Genomic DNA, 21,760 nt, shown 5'->3' with positions numbered 1-21,760 from the left:
AGAGAGGAAGCTGAGTCAATCAATGGTTGAGTAAAAGATGGAAGCCTTCTGGCCGGGAAGAAGGCACATTAGCAGGATGTCACCTGGCTGGGCCAAGCTGATTACGGGTCAGGGTTGGGGTGTTCCAACTCTGATGCCACACCCCCAGGTCCGTGATGGAGCGACTGGCAAATCAAACAGGGCCGATATTCTTAGAGTGTTCAATTTTCTTATTGGTGAAAAGTTTTCCAAATTACCTCTATATTAAATGTAGACGTGTTATGCAGGAGAAAGCAATATCCACAATCATTTTTAAGATAAAACCCCAATTCTCAAAGAAAATTTCACTTGGTCACCCCAGACTGTATCTCAGAGAATCCAGACCCTCGGGAGCAGAGGGCGTTTTGATTCTGCACTGCCCCCTAGTGGAAGCGTTGGGGGAGTGCTGAGTACCAACTTGGGTCACTGAGTTCAGGTCCAACATACAACTGAGCTGACAATCATCTCATCTCCCACCCCCATGTGAATAAAGTAACCGCATGACTGTCCTTTGTGGGGTTTCCTGTCTGGGGTGGAAGTCAGCTGTCTTGAGGAAGATGCACACGTTTACAAGGTATTCACATCAATGGTGAATGACACCTGGTAGCTTTTGGTCCCGGCTTTCTCTCAGTACCTGCTCCAGGTCCCCTGGCAGCCTCTTGGCATTTCTACTTTTGTGGACTTTCACCTCATATCAAACATATTAAAATCCACCCCAAAATCAATTTTTTTTTGCTAACATTTTTGCATGTTTCCTTTTATTATCGTGAATTCTGTGCCGAATAAAGTATCTAGTAACATAAAGGTGAGTCAACATTGAGTCGTGGTTTTGTAAACATTTGGTTCTATATTCATTCATTTTGATTTCAGAGTTTTCATTTTTGAGCCAACACCTCTTCTTTGCTCAGGTCTCGGAGCATTTTCAAAGCTGAGATTTCTCTCCCAAGAGAGTGAGGCGTCTGCAGCCTTCCAGCTCGGGGTGGGGGGCGGTGGGGGTAACTGGTATACTTGTTTAAAGTGACACTTAAACTGCTTCAGACCAGGGCTTTATGAAAGGCCAGGGAAAGGGCAAGTGGCTGACTAGGTCAGCAGGCCTCCTGCCAGATTTAAAAACAACACTATATTAACATTTATTTTTATTTGAAAAAACCGTCAGGCCAGGCTCTAGTTCCCAAGGCTACTGGGAGGCCACGACTCTGGGACTGCTGAACTCTCTGGGGAGTCTGATGGGAAGACTGCGAAGTCCTGAGCTACGTCAGTCACCCTGGACCAGAGCCGCAGAGAAAGTCAGGAGAAAGGGCAGCAGTCATAATGGGGAGGCGGGGCGGGAGGGCAGGAGCGTCCTCAAGTGGAGCTGACAGTTGTGGGGTTCCAGCTACGACAGCAGCTGGGCTACCACATCCAAAACCAAATGCGGCGAATTGGGGGCCACTTCCAGATGGGGACAAGTTGCTCTGCGAGCATTCACGTAGCTGGGCAGCCGTGGCTCTCTGGTGTGCTTCCCTGCCCTTCCCAAAGCAACCGGGAGAGGGGGGAGGGAAAAGGGGGGCATCATAGAATCCTTCCCACTGCTGCTGTGTCTTCCACCTGCACTGGTTTGGGGAGACGGTGTCCCCTCCCGCTCTACACGGCCCACACACGGGGGGGGGGGGGGGTTGTGGAAGGATGGAGCCCGTCCATCTCATCTGTCCCCTGGGTTCCAATCAAGACCCAGGAATTCGTTCCCCATGTCCACATTAGGGAATTTTTTCATAAACAAAACCACTTCCTAGACCCACATGAGTTGACGTGATAGATGCCTTTCTCAATAATCATCGTCACTCAGTGCCTGTTTAAACCCTTGCTTCAGTTCCAGACTAGATGAGACTTCCTAGTTGGTATGTTCATTTCCGAGGTAACCCTACTATTGTTCCTAGGATGTTTCTAAGTCTTCAGTCCATGTGACATGACAGCCGTCTCCACCTACAGAACTCCTACAAGGGCCATCTCAAATGCGTCACCTGCAGCGCGAACATCTTATCGACTCTCCCAAATAAAGAATAAACGGCACAAAAGCAAAGCACGAGGTCTATTTCGGGTGACAGCGATGACAGTGGCAAAGTCCCGCCCCTGCTGAAATAAGGCGAGCAGAACGCAGACATGACTAAGCATCGTGAAGTTCAGCAAGAGCTCACCAGGAGGGGGATGGTAGGAAAGGACACAGGCTTATTGTCACAAAGGCCTGGTCCTGCCTCTCACCAGCAACATGACCTTGAGGATCAGGCCGGTGCCATTGCCATACACACAGCATTTTATGCGAGCCCACACCACCCTATGAGATACCTATTCTTATTCCCAATTTGCAGATGAGAAGACTGAGGACAGGGCATGGCCTTCAAAAAGGTGGCCTCAGTTTACCTGTTATGGGAAATGGGGATGCTGACAGCTGTCTCGCTGCGTCGTAGGAATTAAGTGTGGTAACATCCAACCACAGAGTAGGCCCCAAGCACGGTTGCTGTCTTTAATTATAATTGTGAGTGTTTATGAAGACTGGAGACCAGGTGGAGGACAGGTTTTACCCAGTTGTAGTGGGTAACCAGAAGCAGCCGCTTTGCAAGCCGGAGCAAACCCCCGGAACATCCCTAAGCAAGGGCATGGCGTGTGTGTCATGCGGCTGCATTAGACACCGCCACTGTCATGCCTTGGCACGTCTGCGAAGTGCAGGATCACCCAGGCAACCTGGTTGCTGCTGTAGCTTGTCTGCGGTCTCTCCATGTGCAAACTAAGCAGGAACCAAGTGATCGAGGCTTTAGAGCAGCGGTTCTCAACCTGTGGGTCACCACCCCTTTGGGGGTCAAGCGACCCTTTCACAAGGGTCGCCTAAGACCATCGGAAAACACATGTATAATTACATGTTGTTTTTGTGATTAGTCACTACGCTTCAATTATGTTCAATTTGCACAATGAAATTGGGGGTCACCACAACATGAGGAACTGTATTAAGGGTCGCGGCATTAGGAAGGTTGAGAACCGCTGCTTTAGAGAGAAGCACTGTTTTCCATCCTTTGAATCAGGGGTCCTCAAACTATGGCCCGCGGGCCACATGCAAATACAAATATTGTATTTGTTCCCGTTTTGTTTTTTTACTTCAAAATAAGATATGTGCAGTGTGCATAGGAATTTGTTCATAGTTTTTTTTTAAACTATAGTCCGGCCCTCCAACAGTCTGAGGGACAGTGAACTGGCCCCGTTTAAAAAGTTTGAGGACCCCTGCTTTGAATGTTCAGCCAGGTCTGGCCTTGGGACACAGGAGGGGGCATCTCCCGGCATGCGGGCGGGGGGGGGGGGGGGGGGGATGGAGCCTGGAGCTGGGCACCTCAGCTGCTCCTGCTAAGTGGGGGCCTGGATCTTCTTCCTGGGACGTGGGGAGCTGAGAGCACGTGGAGGGGGACAACCCATGCCCCAGTCCTTCTGGGGTCTCTACAAGTAAGCCTGGCAAGGAGGGGGGGGGGGCAGCTGTAACTCAGGGGCTCAGGGAGGATGGGCCCCCATGCTCCAGGTCATGGGAACTCATAAGGTGGGTCCGAAAGCACGCTCATAAAGAAAATGTAAAAAGCATCATGGAATTTCCCTGGGGCTGGGCTTTCAGATGAAATCTGTGCATCTGTCCGTTTCAATATTCTTTCCCTTGACGTTCGTCTCAGAAAGAATATTCCCCAGAGTTGTTCTTGGCATGAAGGTGATGAGTTTGGAAAAATCCTCCTTCGTAATGTTTTACTTCTCCTGTGACCAAGAAGGACCCAGGTTCAGTGGGGCCTGGCGCTTAGACAGTTTTGGGGACCATTTTTAAGAAAAAAAGAGAAACCTATGAATACAAAATCAGGCAGGAGCGTGACTATTGATGCAGAATGAGAAAAGATGTCAGCAAGTTTCTGGTGCCCTGAAGACTCGGGGCCCTTACCTCTGTGATTTCACACTTACACACGCTGTGTCCTGATCGGGACTGCCCACCCCTCACCCCTCCCTCCGCCCTCCCCAGCTAGCGTACCTCCCCGCCCTACAGCTCTCTGCCCCACAGGGAAGGGACAGATCCGGGCTGAAGCTTTGTCTGTTTCGTGGTCAATATGCCTGTGATTCGTGCAATTCACAACCCAGAAGTGTCTACTGGACGCCCAGTATGTCCCTTTAGGCCCAATAGTTTAGCTTTCTCTGATGGACCGCCTTAGCCAGCGCCTACGTATGAGATCTCAGATCAACAGCATGAGCTCGCTACAGAAATATGTGGGGCGACCCACTCTCCCCTTCAGCAGACGGGCTGGTTCACCACCAAAACCCTGCGGCTCATCCAACAGGCCACAGGGTGCTGACGATGCCCCCCCCCCCCCCGCCCCAATCCATCCCAGGGGCCCCAAGGGCATGTTGCCCACGTCATCCCTTTCTGCCCATCTGCTTCCTCACCCACCTCGACCTCTGAGCCCTGGAGGCCGAGGGAAGTCCAAGGGCAGCTGTGAGGCAGTGTGAGCGAGCCTGAGCTGCAGCGACCTGGTGGGCCCTGAAGTGCATTCCCTAATTGCTCCTCACTTCCTTGTCTCCCTGCCCGAGACAGAAGTAAATGCACCCTTTGGAGTCTGTCTTTCAGCCCTAAAGGAGCATCTGCTTCGTCAGCTCACGGACCAAAGCTCGGTTTTTAGGGGTAGGTGGTGGGTGGCAAGGCTGCTGTATCAGTAAATCGGAGTCACTCCTGGTGATGAGTCTGCAAATCCAGAGAGAGGGGAGGGTGGGAGGGACGGGTCCTTGTCCTGAGTTCTGGCTCTGCCACTTACAGCTGTGTGACCCAGGGCAAGTTACCTAACCACTCTGCTCCACTCATCGAAAAGGTAGGTGTAATAAATGTGTCTGCCTTGTGGGCTTTGGGTGAGGATCAAGCGAATTTCATAGTTGTATCTCTGAGTTGTGGTCACTGTGATTTCTGGGATTCCATTTATATATGGCCCTTCTTAGCCAGACCGGTTGGGCACAGGCATATTAACCATGAAACTGATAAAGCTATGCCTCCTGTGGGTGGGGAAGGAGGACTGTGAAGAATTATTTGCAACTACTGTTTAATTTCCTAGTTGCCCGAGTCTGCTTAGGAGGGTGACAGCAAGCGCGCTCCCCTGAATTGCTTGGGACAGCCCGTGGGAGGCTGAGTAATGGTCTCAGAGAGCCACATCCTAATCCTGGAACCCATGACTGTTGCCTCATATGAGCAAAGGGATTGCAGAGGTGATTACGTTAGGGATCAGAGCTGGCGCCATGGTCCTGGGTGATCCGGGTGGGCCCTGAATGCAGTCACACCTGTCAGCCCTATTTCACAGGTGGGCAGACTGACAGCGTTGGGAAACTCCTGAGCTGGCTCCAGGTCCACTGCTGGCGAGTGGCAGCCACAAGAGCAGTGATTTGAATCTGGCCAATTGGCTTCTGAGGCCAAGCTCTTCATCACCTGGTCCATGTGCCACACTCTGGCTCCTCACCCTGCAGCTCTGAGCTGAGGCTCCACCCCCCCACCCCCACCCCCACCCCAGGTAGAGACCTGTAAGCCCATAAATGCAACCAGGAGGCTCGATCCAGGTAGGGAGACATCTCCGTAGGCATCTGAGTTTGGATGACCTAACACAGTGGTTGGCAAACTGGCCCCTTGAGTGTGGCTCTTCCACAAAATACCACGTGCGGGCACGCACATACCGTGCGATTGAAACTTCGTGGCCCATGCCACAGGGCCAAAGAGCCGCATGTGGCTCGCGAGCCGCGGTTTGCCGACCACTGACCTAACAGAATGAGCCACATGCCTCCTGCAAGCTGGGAGGGACAGCCCAAGAGCCGGGACCCTGACCTCAGTGCAACACCTGCTTCTCTGTCTTCAAAACAACTTTCAGCCCTAGCCGGTTTGGCTCAGTGGACAGAGCATCGGCCTGTGGACCAAAGGGTTCCGGGTTCGATTCCAGTCAAGGGCATGTACCTTGATTGTAGGCTCCTTCCCAGCCTCGTGCCCTGAATTGATGTGTTTCTCTCACATTGATATCTCTAAATATTTCCCTTTCTTTTCCACTCTCTCTAAAAATCAATGGAAAAATATCTTTGAGTGAGGAATAAAAAAATAAAAGCCAAAACGACTTCCAGATCAATCTTTGAAGATAGGATAGAGTGGACTCTCTGGAGAAAAAGGTAAAAACGATCCCTGCTGTAAGGGGTCCCCAGAGTCAAGGCAGGGAACTAGCAGAAAGCTTCGAGCTGGGCCAAGTTTCCAAGATTCTATTCTATAGAACTAAGCACCAAAAAGGACTAACAAACGTCACTGGCTGCACGCAAAAACAAACAAACAAAAAACAAACTGGAAAGAGCTGTGAGCTGTAGACCCTCTTGGAGAGTCACAGTTACATAATGGCAGTAAAGGCTCTGAGAAGTCCTGCAGTCAGGCCTTCTGCTCAGAGAGCACTGGTAAACCCTTCCTTGACTTAGCCCCAGTCGCCATGCCCCAGGTCCTGTGTCGCACACAGTACATTTTTGGAAACAGTAGATATTAACACTGGACGGAGAAGCCCCTCAAGCTAATGGTGATGTGATGATTCACAGAGCACGGGCCCCACAGCTGCAGACTATTTTTTCCCACAGGGCAGCCGCCTCCCTGGTGTAGGCCAGAGGCCCTCAACTCAGGGCAACTTCACGCCTCAAGGGTCACCATATTTAGAGACGTTTTTGCGTCATAGTCAGTGTTAAGAGGTGCTGCTAAGCACCCTCAATGCACTGGAGAGCCCAGCACATCAGAAAATTATCTGGCCCCGAATGTCAGTAGAACTGAGGGTGAGAAACCTTGGGCTGGAGCCACAGAGTCAGGAGCAAATAAAGCACTTAATCCCCTGATGATTGACCCGAAAGTGGCTCTGATGGGTTCTGGACGCCGTGCAATTTAATATTTTCCATAGATAGCATAAAAGCCTGCCTCGGGGCCTCCTGAGCTCCTTCTACACCTTCTGTTCAGCAAGCACTGTAAATGCTGTTTCGCTGTTTAAAAAACAAATGTGAGTCACACTCATTTAGTGGTCAGACCAACCTAACAAGCATATTGATAAAATACAAACACACGTGTTACTTGCAAATGATGCGATACGGATCCACTTAAATGTCATCATTTAAACAAATATGTTTCTCATACACACACACACAGTTAGCAAGTGACACTGATGAGTGTGGGTCCTCTTTCTCTTGCACCATTTTCCTGAGTGCAGAGAACAGCAGTACTCAGTGTGGACCAAGAAAAAGGAGCTTAAAAAAAAAATCCACACCCCAGGGCCGCTAATAGTCGAGGGTTTACCAGAATATATTTCTTTTTAAAAAGTGTTTCCACTTTGCCTCACTGCCTGTCACGCAGGCATGGGCATCTGAAGGAGATCTGAGTGCAGAGGGACCGTGTCGGGGGTTGCACCAGGGGGTTAGGCTGGGCCACATATTTTCATGGTCCGTAGGCCAACTTCCCGGCGGCCCACCCACGGATGAAATTCTTTCAAGGCCTTGGCCTGTGAGTTAGCGCTCATTTGCATGGTATGATTTTTCCCTCTGATGTACGAACGGAGTGACTTGCACATCTTGGCCCGTTTGCCTCCTAGCATGAGCAGTCCCCATGGGGTAGGATAATGTGTTGAGATATGCGTGTGTCTTCTGTGCTTACAGAGCTCCACGCACCCCTGTTCTAAGAAGGTAGCAGGTGTCTCCCTGTCTGAGGGCGTTTATAATCCCAGACCCAGCAAACGATTCGTTACACAGGTCACCCTGCTCCTTCTCTGGCTTTGGTTTATGTTTTTGTTTCTAGAAAGTCAAGGAATATGCTAGACAAGGGGGCTGACCAGGGGTCCTCAAACTACGGCCCGCGGGCCACATGCAAATACAAATATTGTATTTGTTCCCGTTTTGTTTTTTACTTCAAAATAAGATATGTGCGGTGTGCATAGGAATTTGTTCATAGTTTTTTTTATACTATAGTCCGGCCCTCCAACGGTCTGAGGGACAGTGAACTGGCCCCAAGTTTAAAAAGTCTGAGGACCCCTGGGGTTGACAGACAGTAGGAAGTGCCCACAGAAGCACAAACTTTGGGGGAAGCACGTAGATACTCCAAGACTAGGAGAGGAGAGTTGGTCTGGGGTCGTGTGCTGGCCTGGAGGTGAGCCAGGGTGGCAGGAAATGGCTGTGTGCTGTGCCTGGGAAGGTGCCCTTCAGCAACTAATGCCAATCCTGAGCCTGAGGTTGGCATAGAAACAACAGTGCCACCCACCTGCATGAGACCAGGTGCTGGAATGTGGCGAGAGGGCCCTCCTCAAAGGTCTTGCTGCCTAAGACCCTAAGGATGCCTCCCACCCCCCAACACTAGTGGGTATGGAGAGAGGAGTCCCAGCGATAACTGAGATTGAGTTGCCAACCCACCTCACAGAAAAGGGGCCTAAGTTCCTTTTGGTTTAATTTTAGGGGAATAAAATCAATGTTATATTTCTTTCACACTTGTGGAATGAAGTAAGGTCCTGCTACAGTCACCATTGAATCCTGAAATCTCAGCGGCTTAACACAACCAAGCCTTTCCCCTCTCATTCACGCCACCTGCCTAGTGAAGATCGGTAGGGATTCCACTGAGTGACTCAGGGACCCAGCTTGATGGACACACCAAGATCCCAGCCGTGGCCTTCATAGCCATCAGGGCAAGAAAAGGGAGATTCTGGTTAACTACTGGCTTAATATAGGACGCGCCTTTTTTTATTTATTGATTGATTTCAGAGAGGCAGGGAGAGGGAGAGAGAGATAGAAACATCAATAAGAGAGAATCATTGATTGGCTGCCTCCGGCCCACCTCCTACTGGGAATCAAGCCCACAACCTGGGCATGTGCCCTGACCGGGAATCGACCTGGTGACCTCTTGGTTCCTGGGTCGATGCTCAACCACTGAGTCACACCAGCCGGGCTAGGATGTCTTTTTATTTAATGCTTTCAATAACTTGCCTTTGTGTAGAGCTCATTACAAATGTATGTTGGGAATTCTTTCCACGTATTATCTTACTGGGGCCCCCTTAGGGCCTGTGACTAGATCAATCCTCGGACCCACAAGGGCAGAAAGTAGGGTACGCAGCGTGGAGGTGACGACACAGTCAGGAGGAGGAACTAACAGCCGAAGTTTCTGACCTGGAGCTTCTCTGCTTTTCCACAGAGGCTGCCGAGAAAGCGATGCTTTGTCAGGATTTACTTAGACTGTTGGTGGAACCTCCCTGAAGACCAGGGTGGGGGTGTGGTGGGAGCATGAAACCCACGGGTCCGGCTGCTCTTGAGAAAGCAGTGACTGTACCGAGATGTTAGTGAGATTTTGCCAAATGGGCTGATTTCCCGACACAAACTCATTTTCCTTCTGGTTGAAATACAATCGCGTCCTCCTCTCAGAACTGCTTTCATTCTGTGTTGCAACAGACCACGTGTGCTCACTCTGGGCTAACTGAGTCCCAGCCCCATCCCGACCTCACAGTCACGGCTCTGGCTCAGCGGTTGAGTAAGACCTGTCCAGAGAGTGACACATGGATCCGGATTCGGGCTATTACAGGAGGAATGCAAAGAGAGACAAACAGGCAATTTTCACCTTTTGACCTCAAAACTTGTCTTCAGAAGAAGGGGAGCTTGATATCTACTCATAAACAGATTAAAAAGAGAATAAATGAAGAGCTAATCACTTGGTCCTACGAGGGGGCTAAGGCTGTCTTGTTTGGGATTTAGGGAGGCTAAGGAGGCTTGACCGGGGGTGGGGGGGGTGGTGCTTCTTGAAGCTGGAAGGACCACACTGGGAGGAGAGAGACAGTTTCAGAAATGGTTTTTGCCTCTGTATCCGTCAGCTCAGGCTGCCTAACAAAATACCCCAGACTGAGTGCCTTCGACAACAGAAGCTTGTTTCTCTCAGCTCTGGAGGCTGAACGTCCAAGATCAAGGTGTTGGCAGGTTGGAAGCCCCTCTCCTTGGCTTGCAGATGGCCACCTCCTCACTCTGTCCTCACAAGCATACACACCCCTGGTGCCTCTGCCTGTTCTTATAAAGACACCAGTCATGTTGGATTAGGGCCCCATCCTTACGACCTCGTTTAACCTTAATCACCTCTCTAAAGGCCCTATCTCCAAATACGGTCACCATCCGAGGTGTCCTGTGGGTTAGAATGTCAATGTATGAATTCTGTGAGAACACAGTTTGGTCCACACCAGCTTCATTAGGGTTCTACTAGATTTCTTTCTCACTGACACATGAGCAGAGCTCTTACCACTAACAGCTGCCTGCCCGTTGCCCAACAACTCATCAGCATAAGCGACTTCCCTGAGCCTCTGCTTGGTAGAATAATACGAAGCTGCGTAGACCACCTCCTCTTCGATGGCCACGATACCTGATAATCTCCCCAGGTGGCCTTGGATCGATTTTGGCCAATAATGTGGCAGAAGTGACATGTAGCAGGTTCTGGCCAGGACCTCCAGGGGCCATGCACACTTCCACTCTCTCTTGGTAACCTGACGAGGCCAGGTGAGCACGCCTGATTAGCCAACTGGGGGATGAGAGGCCATGTGGAGCTGAGGTCATCACCTCAGTCAAGGTCTTAAATCCACACACTGGGACCCAGATCAGCAGAGCTCAGGCAGCAGCTGATCATGGGTGCCTGACTGAGTCCATCAAAGACCAGAAGAACCACTCAGCTGAGCCCAGCCCAAATGGCTGAGCTGCAGAATCAGGAGCGAAGTAAATGGTTCTTGCTTTAAGTCACTAAGCTTTGAAGTGATTTGTTAAATAGAAAATGTAACAAATTTTAGTACTCTGGGCCTAAAAGATGGTCTCTTGTGCTCAAGGGGCCAGAAACATTGATAAAGCCATGGGGGTGGGGAGCAGGTGGTAGAGAGTAAATACCATGCTCTCATTGGTGATAACAGCTGGGAGGGGGGACCAATGGGAGAAGGAGGCTTGAGTTTTAGGCACATCAATTTTAAAGAACGGAAGAAAAGAAGTTTACTCTCTTTCCATATTCCAAATCGGTGTGCTTGGGTTTTTTTTTTTTTCCCTAGAAGTGAAACCTTCTTTACAAAAAAAATCTTACACCGAATCCCCAATGTATAAAACAGGTAAAAATTGTAATTTATTGCTATAAATTTCATTGAGGTGGTTAAATATGTAAAATTATTTTTAAAAGCTAAGCCGTAAGAACAAGAGGGATAATAGGATTATGAACTCAAACATTCAAAACCAGGGGGCAGGGAAGACAGGAATGGTCTTATTTCGGTACTCCATTAATTTCTGCACATTGTCTTGGCAGCAGAGTCTAAAAGATCCTGATAAGCACACATAAGTAGCTGGGACTGGAGACGGTTTTCAGCAGCTCACCTTGCAATCTCAAGATGCTACTCAATTAAACAGAGACGCACGGCGGGGGGCTGGGGGAGCCATCTGTCCACATAAGTTCCACATGGACGGCTCAATGTGCATAACACAAGCCAGTGCGAGTTTCCTCCTCAAAATTGCCTTAAGATACACTTTTTCCTGATGAAAATAGCCACTCGCACAACCCACGAAGCACCTCCCAGAACCCTGCAAATCCACAAAGCACAGTTGGCAAATGTCCCATAGTCTCCCCCCGACAGCCTCTGAAGAAGAAATTCTGATTGAAGATGGGCAGCGCTTGAAAAACAGAGCTTCGGAAGGCCTCAGGGACCACAGACTCACCCTCTTAATTTCAAAAGAAGAAACACGGTCCTAAACAACGGAAGCGCTTTCCTCCGGATTCAGATAAGGTATATTGGCTCCAAGTAGAATCTCTTTTCAGGAGAAAGAGACATGAGCCCATGAATGAGCTGGCTTTACGTCACTTTCTTCTTTAGGCTCCCACGAAGACAGTAAGATGGACGTAAGAGAAAGCCCAAATAAATAAAGACTCTTATCTTCTTGGGAGGATGTTAATGGTTGGTGTAAAAAAAAATCTGCATGTTAGGAATTTGTTACGAATAAAGTTGTTTTTTAAAAAGTCTTATTAAAACTCCAGAACAGTAGCTATAGGAGTCAGACACTGTGGGAGGCATAAGTTGAGACCCTTTCCAGCATCACTCTGGTCACAGCAGTTCTGGGAACCCAGCCGGGTTTTGGGAGACCTGCTGTTCCCCACACTGAGCCAGGTGGACTAAATAGAGAACCGAATGGTGAGTTGCCAATGTCCCCGCCTCCCCATGTCAGTGATTGATTGGTTGAGGGGTTGGCATCCGCCTCAAAGCTGGACCAATCATAGCCCTCTACGTGTTCCCAGTCCTGGCCAATCAACATCTTTGTAAAGGGTCTTTCATTTTGGAAATCGGAGAAGCCGTTTTACTCAGTCGCTGTGGCCCCAGGGCTGTTGGGATCTGAAACTGCAGGAGGGGATTAAGACAGGCAGATGGGCTAAGGAGAAGGAGAGTGGCAACAACTGCCCTTGCTGAGTTCTGGTTTCTTGAGTCTCCACATTCCCTTTTCCTGCTTGTGTTAGTTTGAGTTGGGTTTCTATCACTTGAAACCAAAGTATCCTATAATCAATGCAGGCAACACTTTGCAAAAATAATGAACTATGTCTAGGAACATAAACATACGCACAGAATGCAAATTTTGCATAAAATTAAAGGGAAATATAGGCCTCATCACTTGGACTAAGGGGCCTCCAATGACCCTATTAAAAAAACAACCCTATAGCCTGGCCAGTGTGGCTCCATGGTTGAGCATGGACCCATGCACCAGGAGGTCGCTGGTTTGATTCCTGGTCAGGGCATATGCCCAGAGTTGCTGACTGGGTCCCCGGCAGGAGGCAGCCAATCGATGTTGCTGTTTCCCTCTCATCAATGTTTTTTTCTCTCTCTCTCTCCCTCTCCTTCTTCTCTTTCTCTGAAATCAATAAAAAAAACACATTAAAACAAAACAAAAAGAAACCCTACAGTGAAACAATGGGGCTTGATTTGCTTATGAAGTTGTGCTTGGTCAATCTGACTTTCTCTCGTATCCCTGAACGCTCCGAGGAGCACAGAATGTATGAACCAGCAGCTGCTGGTTGTGCATAATTCTTCCCTTAGAGTGAAAAACGCATGAGCTGAGCTGGGTGTGAGACAAATACACCTTCCCTGCAGGATTTGTAACCATTCCGCCGTGGAAGAAAGTGAGTCAGAGATACAAAAATCCCACTGGCATGGCACTGAGACCCCGCGGCGCACTCGGATTGGCCGGGAGACACGGCCTGCCCCTCCCCGTGGGCTCCGCTTTGGTTACCGGCATCAACAGCCTTGACTCACGCCCTAGGGGCTTGGCCCAGGCTCGGGCAGATGAAGGCTTGCTTCCTAGGGGAGAGTTGCACTTGGCTTCCCAGGATGAGCAGCTCTGGTTTTAGGCCAGCAGAGCTCTTTTCTAAACCCATCAACCTTGCCCAAGTTTTCCCCAATCCCGCCCCTCCCCGGGGCCGCCTCGTGTTTTACTACGGCCCAGCTTCTCAGTCCGGGTGCCCCTGGGCCAACACGCCTGAGGCGTCCCTTCCACTCTCCATACTCTGCCGAACTTTATTACAGGTTCTTGGTTTCTTAGGAACCGTAGTCCTCTACTATTTTCTATTTCCTGTGGCTTCCCAAATTTATGTGGTTTATTGCTAGCGAATCCAATAAAAGAGGCCCTTTGCTGCTGCTTAACTCTGCCTCTTGCTCGAGCCAAATGATGTTGGCTGCCTCCAGCGCTTGGCCTCCGAGGTCAGCTCGAGGGATTGGAAGTCCTGGATGCCAGCATCTGCAAGGCGCTCCCACTCAGTTCTGTCCTGACTTCACATTTCCACGCAGGACACCCTGCCAAGCGACAGGCCGCAGAAAGAACGAAGCCCTTTTTTTTTTTTTTCCTTTCCGTACTATGGTTTTCATTAGGCTTCTAAGTGTGTGCCTGCCTGTAATGACAGGCACACAGATGCTCTTCTGCCTGGTGACTTCTGCTTCGCCACCACTGCGGCTCTTTAAACCGCTCTCCCGGTGGCGTGCCGCCAGCTGCAAGCCTGCTTCCGCAGGATCCGCAGGATCCGCAGGCTCCCAGCCTCCAGCTTAATGGATCATCACAGGAGAAGCACAGGTCAGCGCCTGCCCACGGCAGGGCATGGATCTCCTGGCTCCACAGTCGGGGTCTCTGTGTTTGCCACCTTTTCTTTAACACAAGACGTCTTGGCCTTGGCTGCTTTCTCCGAAAACACCGGAAGCTCAGGAAATTCCCTCTTGCTGGCAGATGACACCTTCTCAACTTTCCTTTGGGGTGTTTATGATTTGTTTGTTTTTTTTGGTTACTCCTCACCCGAAGGTATTTTTCCCATTGATTTTTAGAGAGAGTAGAAGGGAAGGGGGAGAGATAGAAACATTGATGTGAGAGAGACACGTCCACTGGTTGCCTCCTGCATGTGCCCCGACTGGAGCTGGTGATCGAGCCTGTAACTGAGGTACGTGCCCTTGACTGGAATCAAACCTGAGACCCTTCCGTCTGAGGGCCAACACCCTAAACACTGAACAACCGGCCAGGGCAGAAAGACTCTTTTTGACTGTCTCTTTCCCAGTTTGGGGCAATTTTTTAAAATTGATTTTATTTAGACTACAGCCAAATCTGGAAAGAACCCCAGATCCAGACTTTAGACTGTCTCAAGAAGGTGGTTTTGCCTTAGACGTTTTTAGGGAGGAGTAGACAAGTGATAGGTGGGGTGATCTTATGGTTGGGATGGCTTTTGTTCAAGGCTTTTGTCATGGGAGTTAACACACCATTGGCCAACAGCCCCCCAAAATCCTGATGTCGTCTGTTCCCAATTATCTGTTCCACAGATATTTACCCTGGCTCTCCCCTGTGGGAAACCACGAAACAGATGTGTCAGTGTGACCACAGGCAAGCTGGGAGCTTTTCCTGCCGGGAGCAAGTGGCTATTTATTGTCACCTGAGGCTCCAGACGGCCGCCATGAAGCCAGACAGTGCACGGTCATAAAAAGCAATATGGTATTATATGGAGAGGATGCATCCTGCCGGGGAGGGGCGAGGCTGGGTGGAGGTAGTCAGAACAGCCTTTCCCCAAGAGGAAAAGTGAGGACCTATGGACATCAAAGGATGCCTGGTGGTGGAGCCGCTGGTTGGAAGATGGATTCTGGGGCCAGACCCTCGGGTCCAAAGCCTGCCGGTGGTTTGCTTACTGCCTAACTTCAGAAGGCAAGTTATATAACCTCCTGGTCCCTGGTTTCCTCTATAAAAGGAAGTAAACAGCAGTACTGTTTGTTTTCGATTGCTGTGAAACAAATTACCACAAACCTAGTGGCTCAAAACAGTACCCACATAGGAGCTTGCAGCATTGGAGGTCAGAAGTCCACTCATGTGGCTCTGCAGGGCTGACTGGCTGAAGCAAAGTTGTCAGCTAGGCTGAATTCGCCTCAGGAGGCTGGGGGAAGGGAGGGATCTGTTCCCAAGCTCATTCCTGTTGTTAGCCGAATTCAGTTCCTTGTGGTTGTAGGACTGAAGTCCCTGCTTCCTTGCCGGCTGTCAGCTGGGGGCCAATCTTAGCTCCTAAAGATCCCTTACCTCCCTTGCCATGTGGCCCCCTCCAACTCCAAGTCAGCAAATCCTTATCCTGCTTTGTATCTTTGACTTCCTCAACTTCAACCAGCTGGAGAAAACTCTCTGCTTTTAAAGGGCTCATGCGACGAGGTCAATCTCCCTATCCCAAGATCAGCTGCCCTTATGGGAGCACCTGGATGGGCATTTGATTGAAAACTCAGGAGAAGGTATGTGTACGTCAGGGCCTCGGGGCTGAGAATCCAGGGGACCACCTTGGAATTCTGTCTGCCACAGCCACCTACTTCTAGGGAAGTTGTGAGGCCTAAGTTAGCCAGTGTAGGTAAAGTACGTAGCACATACCCAGCATGTTTCCAGTAGAGATTTGCAAGCACAGGAATAGCCAGCTGAGTTCCCGGGATTGGTGAGAACTCGGTTGGGGTGAGAGGAGAGGGTAAGGGGTTGGGAGCAATGGGACAGCTGAAGAACGCCCTCCAGTTCTCCGAGGAGGGGCTTCATGTCGATATATTTGGAAACAGGAAGTGCCTCTCCTCCTTGGATGGACAGCGCTGAGACCCTCCCTGGCTTTGCTGCGCTAATAATGGCGGTGAGCCGGGCTGCGGGATGCAGAAGGGGCATCTGGACTGCCTCTCTCGGAAACCATCTGCTCAGAGATTTTGACTTTCGGAAGAGTGAAGACGTTTCCTCCGGCTGTAGGTCCAGGGATCCAGAAACCACTCACATCATAGCTTTCCCCAAACCAGCCGAGAGAAGACCTAATTGAGGGAAGTGGGAAACAGAAGTCGGATCCCCACTCGCTCTGCTAACCGCACACAGGACGTGGCCGAGGCCCAGCTCAAGTTGAAGAGGCCGTTTCCTTTCTTGGCCTGGCATCCCAGGCGGAGAATCAGACGATGGTCCCAGGCCCTGCTGACCCCGGGGGAAGGCCAGTGGCCACCACCCATGAGAAAGAACCCGGACTTTTACCCGCTCTGTGGGTGGAGCTGCCTGCTCCCAGTAAATCTACGTTCCCTGTGGTCTGGGGCCAGCGTGAGGTAAGCAGGAAAGAGATTTTAAAAAAAAAAAAAAAATGTGGCGGCGAGAATCAAACGCTTGCGTTTTTCATTCCTCAGATGCCATGGTGGGAAGCAGCTTTCCTTTCAAAACTGCCTGGATTAGACAATTCTCCTTTCCAGCTGGTGCTCTGCCCTCTCTCTTGGCTCTTTCTCCCCCCTCCCTCCTAGATCCGCCTCGGCTTCTGGATCTTCTCAAAGCTCGCCCCACCCCACCCCCCTACCCCCCAGAAAACTTGGGTCAATGTACTCCCCTTGAACAACTGTCATTTTTGAAAAGCTGCCCAGTCTCCCTGCTGTGATTTTCAAAGAGAGACTCAGGGTTGCTCTCTCTCAGTGACAGCAAGGAGACAGGAGGAAAGGGACCATCAGGAGCTTCTGACGGTGGGAAGAACACAGGCGTCTGCACACCCTCCTGACCGCCTGAGAGGTGCGGGATCGATCGTTGCAGGAGCCTGTACCTTTCCTGATGCCCGAGGAAGATGTCAAGAAAGAAAAGCAGAGAGAAGAAAACTCATGTTTGTGTCGCAGCTGCGGGAGTTTTCACACCAGTGAGGCGTGACCCGGTTTGACCTTGCCTGTCAAGACCAGAGGAATCCAGAGGAGCCAACCAAAGACATGTGGGCGAGAGGCCAGGCCACGCGGCCCGTGTTCTGACATGTCAGAGGACGGATGTCTTCCGGTCGGGCAGCTTGTGGGCAGGGGAGAAATCGGAAGCGCAGCCTCTAGGAGGCCAGGATAGTAACAACCTGAACAGCAGTTACCTGCGCCCCAGGTAGGCCCTGCCTCCCATCACCACTTAGAAAGCGAAAGGCTTCGTCTGGCTGGTGGGTCCGTGGCCCGAAACTGTGAGGACTGCCTTTCCCTTGCTCCCTGTGCTGCTCTCTCCTCTTCACTACGCAAGACGGGTGTCAGCATGCCTGATGGAGGCTGGCTCGCTCGCTCTCCGTGATCAGTGGCAGAAACACTCCCCCGGATTACATTTTAACCTGGACGGTGCCGCGTCTAGTTACATTTTGAGGAGGAAAGAGAGGAAGGGGAGGGAAGAACAGCGGGTCCCGGAGGTTTGCAGAAAGCCTGTCGGACAGCACATGCATAGCCCACCCCACACAGCACGTCCTTTACACTTCAACGCCACTAATCACTGACACCCAAGTGAGCAAATATTGATTGAGCGCCTACGACATCCAAATCAATGTCTAAGCTCCGTCTTCCACGCTGTGAAATCCAAAAGGAGTGTCCTGGGGGAAAAGAAGGGCCAGTCCTATCTCCCGGTGGCCATGAGCTCAAGTTATAGAAAGATAACTTCCGGCTTCATACCACTGCTTATTAGCGTGATGGTTTAAAGAAAAAATCACTCACTCAGACTAATGGCCTCTCCCGCAAGCGGAGGAGAATGATGACTTGGCTTCTTTCACTACCCGCGCCTCTCCTGGGTTGGCAGATGGTTTGCTGATGCAACCCTTTTGGGTAGCAGTTCGTGCAGGTAATTATTGGCAGGGCAGCCTTCACCCAAGTCTGTTAACCCGGGTGTTCAAATAGTGGCTGGGTTGTGGCTCCAAATAAGGAGGGTTTTAAACAATGAGCGAGGCCATTCACTGTTTCTCCCTTTGCTGTCCATTCTCATTATTTGCACTGTGCTCTGGAGCCTTCCCCCGCCCTCCTAGTGGTCACAGCACTCTCTCCCTTAAGGTAATGAGTGACTCTCTCACCACTGAGCTCTGAGCGTGATTCTAATGAACTCCGCGGAATCTTCCACGTTCCACCTGCAACCCTGATACACACAACAAGGCATGTGCTTACTAACATCCCCCCACTGGCGTCGACAATACGGTTTGGGAGCAGGTAGTGTGTTCCCTGCCTTGGAGGTCCAGCTTCCCTGGGCCCCCCTGCAGCTGACCAGCCTGCTCCGGCCCACAAATCTCACTTGTGACCTCCAGCAGTCGAAGGAAGTGATGACTAAATATCACAACTGTCACGTTCAACCAACCACACAAAACGGCTCCATTTCTGTTAATACAGCAAGGCCACCAGCCCTCCTTCCCCCCAGCCCCGCCCTCTGGCTTCTGGTGGAAAGTCGCCGTTGGACTCCAGTTAAATGACCAAGATCATTTCTGATCAGGAAATGCACTTCTGTGAAGTCGGCGGCGTAGAAACCAAGCTCAGTGGCGACTGTCGGACAGATTGGTGAGAAAGACTTTCGCTTTTCTGCCAAAACATTCAGGACCAAAGTAACATGGGGAAGTTTCAGGCCACAGCGCTGTGACTAAGTGAATGCTGATCTACATTTACAAAAGCAAGTGACTGCCCGCAGTTCCTCATTCTTAACTGGGCAGCAGACATGTAGATAATTTCCTAAGGGCCACCTTTCCTAGTTCACTGAGCCAGACTCCATGTTATTGGCGCAATAAAAGTAATGTCCAAAGGGACTGTCTGAGAAGCAATCACAAATTGCTTTTTTTTTTTTTTTTTTGCACACAATTAGGGATGGAATTGAGAACCACTTTCTTTCTAATAGAAAATCAGCAGCCACAGAGTTGTAATTGAAATTCACCACGGTGATTTCGGCCAATAACTCTCTTTTTAATTTCTGGAGGGCTCCCTCCCCCCCGGCAGTCTCAGCACTCCAGAATAATGAGCAAACATTAAGGGGGCTGGCACTGCGATTTATGGTGTCCCCATGCTCCCCCCCCCCACACACACACCCCCCACGCTCCGGAGGGAATGTTTACCCCACGACATCTCATCCTGCAATCTCTTGCATTAAGAAAATTGATGGGTGTGGTTCGAAAGTGAACCGTGGATGTGAGTGATATTCAGACAAGTCTGTACTTCAAAACCGACAGCTTCCGCCATGAACCGGGGATCTCAGCACTGACCACTTCATCTTCTCCAAAACCGCCCCTCCCCGCGCTTTTACAAAAACATCCTTCCTAGTTTTACCCTAAATATGTTTGGGATCTTATTCCTTTATCTTTTGCTTCGCGTTTAAAAAACACTCCCAGGTCGATTTTTATTTCCTCTGTGAAAGCATCAAGCCTCAGATCCAAGTCAACCCAAATCCCCAGGACACGAACGCTGCCGCTGCCTTCGGGGTGTGACACCAGAAAGGGGCAAACCAGCTTTTAAATAAAACGGAGCGGCGACCTTATCGGGGAACTGCGGGTTTACCCCCTGCCCCGCTGACCTCCGGCGGGGGGCGGCGCGGGGAGGGGAAGAGCTGGTTTTCGGGGAGCAGCCTGGCTGTCTGGGCGGCGGCCAGGTCCGCCGAGCGCAGAGCGCTGAATTCCAACCAGCCCGGGAGCGCTCTGCTGGGAAACCTCATTCTGGAAAACCGGAGTCCAACGGCGACTTTCCACCAGAAGCCAGAGGGCGGAAATGACCCCGGGGACCGAGGCTGGGCCAAGGAGTGAGCCAGAGGAGCTCACGGGGGAGGGGCTGGGGACATTTCTTGGCTGTGCTGCTGCCTAGAAACTTTTTCTTGCCCTGAGACCAACTTGAGGCTGAACTCTGAGGTCTGCAACAGCTGGTGGGGTCTGGGTGGGGAACACACTTGGGGCCCGGGGCCAGGGCGCGTGGGCTGGGCGAGGCCGCCCGGGCGGGGGCCGGGGGCGCGGGGAGGCCGGGCCGGGGTTGGGGGGGGGGGTCCTCACCTGTTCCAGCGGGCCACCTTCCTCCGGTAATAGCGCAGCGCCTCCTGGCCGGCCAGGAGCAAGTCTTCCGGCCCGAGGACCGGCGGCTCCTCCGGGACGTTGTACAGCGGGTGGGCGAAGAGGGCCTGCAGCTTGGAGCCGGGGCCACTGCGGCCTCCGCGGTCCCGCTCTGGCCCCGGCCGGGCTCGGGAGAAGTTGTGCGCGGCCGTGCGGGGGGCCGAGGCGGGGGCCGGGGCCGGGGCGCGGCGCGCGCACGGGCAGCTCCGCGGGCGCTCGCGGGGCCGCAGCTGGCGCTGCACCTGGGGCCACAGGTGAAAGTAGAGGTCGGCGGAGAGCAGCGCGCCCAGCAGCAGCAGGGTCAGCAGGCGGTCCCGGCGCAGCCCGGGCATGGCCCCGCCGGGCGCGCGGGCGGCTCCGGGGACCGGGAGGGGCGCTGGGCGCAGAGGGCCGGTCGGGGTCGATGGGGCCGGCGAGCTCGCCGCGCGGGGTAACTCCGCTGGTGAGGGGCGTCGCCCTTGAACTTGAGAGCTGGGCGCGGGGACCGCGGGGTCTCGCGGTGTCGGCGGGCGTTCCTTCTCTGCGCGGAGTGGAGACCAGGGGATGGTGCCTCCCGGGTCACTGTGTCTCGCCCCTTCTCTCCCCGCACCCGCCCGCCCAGGAGCGCGCGGCAGGTGAAGGGCCGCGGGCGCCGGCGTGGCTGTCCCCGCGGACGGGCGGACGGCGGGGCGCGGGCGGCGCGCTCGCCTCTAGGAGGAGCCAGGCGACCGCGGAGCCGGGGGCGTCTCTCCAGAGGATGCTGTCGCCGGCGGCGGCTGCGACTGCTCCCGCGGCTCCTTCTGCCGGCGGCGGGGACGCCCGTGCGCCCGGCTCCAACGGGCGAGCTGGTCTGCGCGCCCGACTCCTAGAGGCGGAGGGAGCGCCGGCCTCCCCCGCCTGGCCGGGCGCCGGCACCTCCGCCCGCTCTGCGCTGGCACCTGCCCCTGGCGCAGCTCGCAGCGACTCCGATCCCTCCGCCGGCTCTGCCCTTCCACCTGGTCACCCCACCCTCTCCTCGCGCCCATCCCCCTCGCCCCAGGCCTTCCACTCTCCCAGCCCAGGGTCTGCCCGGCCTTTGGGGGACTCAAGTGGTGCGTGTGTAAAACCTTTTCTTTTCTTTCTTTCTTTCTTTCTTTTTTTTTTTTTTTTAAAGAAGAACGACAGCTCCCTGGAAGCCTTTCTCCTGTAAGAGTGGCCAGATGTGTGTGTTGTCGTTTCTCTGTTTCTTCCCACAGAGCGCACGCTGCATCCAGGACAACTTATGCGTCGCGTGCGCGGCACCAAATAGGTGCCCAGGAAACCCCCGCTTCGTGAACGAGAAAGTTGGGCTTTTAAAAAGAAGGCACCACGTTGAACCTAGAACCTTGGTGATTTCCTGTTTGGGTGGAGTTTGATTCCAACGGGGCCTGA

General features: G+C 52.2%; 1 protein-coding gene across 2 annotated transcripts in view; it reads right to left on the bottom strand.

Moving 5' to 3' along the window:
• The window catches only part of FAM20A (FAM20A golgi associated secretory pathway pseudokinase), a 32,509-nt gene extending 11,001 nt beyond the window's left edge, over positions 1–21,508 (bottom strand). For both annotated transcript variants that reach the window (XM_036340171.1, XM_036340172.1), the window contains exon 1: positions 20,315–21,508. In XM_036340171.1, coding sequence (XP_036196064.1) covers positions 20,315–20,703 — 389 coding nt within the window. In that variant the 5' untranslated portion in view covers positions 20,704–21,508. The remainder of the gene's footprint in view (positions 1–20,314) is intronic.
• Between the last annotated feature and the right edge of the window lie 252 nt (positions 21,509–21,760).

Source organism: Myotis myotis, unplaced genomic scaffold, assembly GCF_014108235.1.
Source record: "Myotis myotis isolate mMyoMyo1 unplaced genomic scaffold, mMyoMyo1.p scaffold_m19_p_17, whole genome shotgun sequence".
In the NCBI taxonomy this organism is placed as follows: domain Eukaryota; kingdom Metazoa; phylum Chordata; class Mammalia; order Chiroptera; family Vespertilionidae; genus Myotis; species Myotis myotis.
The sequence above is the reverse complement of the archived record's forward strand: the minus strand, read 5'-3'. Positions and strand labels throughout refer to the sequence as shown.